At 40.6% G+C, this 2,833-nt stretch overlaps 1 protein-coding gene across 1 annotated transcript in view; it reads right to left on the minus strand.

The window, feature by feature from the left end:
- Positions 1 to 2,411, minus strand: part of LOC102776659 (uncharacterized) — a 5,404-nt gene extending 2,993 nt beyond the window's left edge. Inside the window, exon 1 of the mRNA XM_006809032.3 lies at positions 2,253 to 2,411. Coding sequence (XP_006809095.2) covers positions 2,253 to 2,271 — 19 coding nt within the window. The 5' untranslated portion in view covers positions 2,272 to 2,411. The remainder of the gene's footprint in view (positions 1 to 2,252) is intronic.
- Between the last annotated feature and the right edge of the window lie 422 nt (positions 2,412 to 2,833).

The raw sequence follows: 2,833 nt of genomic DNA on the forward strand, positions 1-2,833 counted from the left end.
AGTTACAGCGCTTTCAGAAAGACATCTTCCTTCTCTCACCCCAACCAATCACAGCAGATGGCCCCGCCCCTCCCTGAGCCTGGTTCTGCTGGAGGTTTCTTCCTGTTAAAAGGGAGTTTTTCCTTCCCACTGTCGCCAAAGTGCTGCTCATAGGGGGTCATATGATTGTTGGGTTTTTCTCTGTATGTATTATTATAGTACAATATATAGAACCTCGAGAGAACTGTTCTTGTGATTTGGCGCTGTGTAAATAACAGTGAATTGAATCTACTCCTGTGTAATCCAAAAATATAAAAATAAAATACATGTTATTGCATTAAATCTTCTTTTCTTCTATTTTCCTGCTGGAGAAGATCCAGTATAACCTTTTCCCTCCTCCTTAGGATTTCTGTGACCAAAACTAATATCAGCTGAACTTAAGTAAACACTGAATAATCACAATCCTAAAAGCTGCAATACAAAAACAGACATTACTAATGCAAAATAAGATATACAGAGCCCTACAGAAACTTTGACCAGGCGTTTGGACCTGCCTCAGTCTGGAATAGCCAAACTCTAAATGTAACCATCTGGACAGGATGATGGAGCTCTCTGTGTTATTGTTGGGTTTAGAGCTCCTCTAAGCAATTACTGTGATGTTCCTCCACCTCCAAAGAAATGTCAGAAGGAGTCCGAACCACCAAAGAAGCGCGTATTCTCGGAAAAGTGGTTGCAGGAGGTGAGCTGGCTTCAAACAAATGATGAACGCACAGGGATGTGGTGCAGAATGTGCCGTGAAAATCCCACTCTAGGACAAAAACAGCCTTTTACATGGACGCAAACGCACGCTGCAACTTCTTATCTGGTGCGCGTCTTTTATTTTGACAGCGAATGCGCACATGCGGACCACTTATGTGCACCGGTGTAAATAACATAATGTTCTGCCGGGTGTGTTGTTGGTTTTCCCTCGATTTCTGAGTCGACAAGCGCCTTTGTTACTGGGACCAGTCATTTTAAGAAAGGTCCCATTAGAAATGCAAGAAATGCATTATTGCTCAGTCTGCAATATCTTTCCCAGAACAAACACCAATTGCAAATAAACTAAAAATAAACCTGAAAATCTGTTTAGAACAGCTACTATGTTGCAAAGAGTGAACTACCACTGGCACAATGTAGCAGTCTTTGCAAACTTCAAAAAGCAAATGGCCTCGATCTTGGTTCCACTTGCCTCTTACCCGTGACTTCAGTGGAAATTTCAAATTCAGGATCTGACACAGACTGATTCATGTTCACAGTTCTTACAAGTTCATAGACATTTCTGTTCAATTAGAACCAAGTATTTGAGTTGATGATTGTCATTTTTATACAATGTTGTAATTTGTGTTTCAACAATTTTTTGATTAATGTTTTGTTTCTGTTACAATATTATACTTTAATGTATAATATTGTAACGGAAACAAAACATCAATCAAAAAATTGCTCTCTTTTTTATTCGGGCTACTTAAATTTATTTTGGGCTACCAAAAACTGAAGAGTCCCTGCCCGAAGGGCTACCAGGGATTTAGAAATTTTGCGAGCCCTGAATATGGCCCAGCCCTAACTACATCCTTTACTGGAAAAAGCTGGCAGGACCCAGAGCACCTGATTAACAAACTGTTAATTTTGTAGCTGCTCTATCCACCGCCGTTTGTTTTACAGAGAAAAATCTGCAGAAAATCTCCAGTCGTATCAACATATATTCAACTTAACTTAATATTAATCAACATATACACCATCATAACAGTATTTTGACAGCACAAAAAGCACAGGACAAACTTCAGAATGCTGATAGGCTCGCTTGTGGTCTCTGGTTATCACACACGCACACTTGAGGCTTTAATGTTAGAAAGTGCTTGAGCAGGTGCGATCGAAGCTTGTAGAAGATCACTTTAGCAGGTCTGTGCTGCTGTTCGTGGAAACTGACTAGTATGCGGATGCCACAGTTGGAACACGAGTGTATATATAAACAAATGTCAGCATTTTAAGTATAATAGTGAGGCATCTGTGAGGCTCCGGCCTTCAGGCTGACAACGAGACTACACCCCAGACTGAAGATAATCACACTCTTTGACCTGCTGTCTTTAAATCCCCGACACGTTCTGCCGTGACTTCCTGAAATGTTCCGTTTACTGCTGCTGAACTCCGACAGCCGCATCTGTAGCACGATGCTAACTTTAGCTTAGCAGCACTAGCACAACACTGAGCCCGTTTCCAGCAGCAGCGAATATACTAACCTTCTCTTCTTGCCTCCATTTCCGCTTTTAAATCCACATCCGGTGGTTCACTGTGTCAGTCCACCTCTGCTCCGTCCACAGAACTGGACTCTGGAGAACTTTCTGGATCCAGCTGTAATTCTTTCTGCTAAGCGATAGCAGCGTGAAGTCCGCTCAACTGGCCGCTATCACTTCCGGCACATTTTTCAAAATAAAACCACAACGATAAAGCAAGTCCATGTCATCAGAATCAGAATCCTTTATTAATCCACATGATCCCGAAGGAAATCATGTGGTTACTGTTGCTCCGAGACAACAACAGTAACAACCTGGACTAAGTTAAATATTACAATAAATTACAAAGTTGCAAAATTTAAGAAAGAGCTCTAATACATACAAAATAGCTTTATTATAAAAATCCAGAATATTACAGAGATTAAATATATATTATTGTCATTTTACTGTCAACTGTAAACCTTTGTTATTTTGTTATTTTGACTGGTAGAGGATGTGCAGATATTAAGGGTGTGCATTAGATGGAGAGAGAGCCACAGGCAGCAGTGATTTCCTCAGTGGTGCATTTGGAAAATCTTAGTGTCTCA

The sequence above is a fragment of the Neolamprologus brichardi genome, chromosome 22, assembly GCF_056152115.1.
Source record: "Neolamprologus brichardi isolate AB-2024 chromosome 22, ASM5615211v1, whole genome shotgun sequence".
Lineage (NCBI taxonomy): Eukaryota > Metazoa > Chordata > Actinopteri > Cichliformes > Cichlidae > Neolamprologus > Neolamprologus brichardi.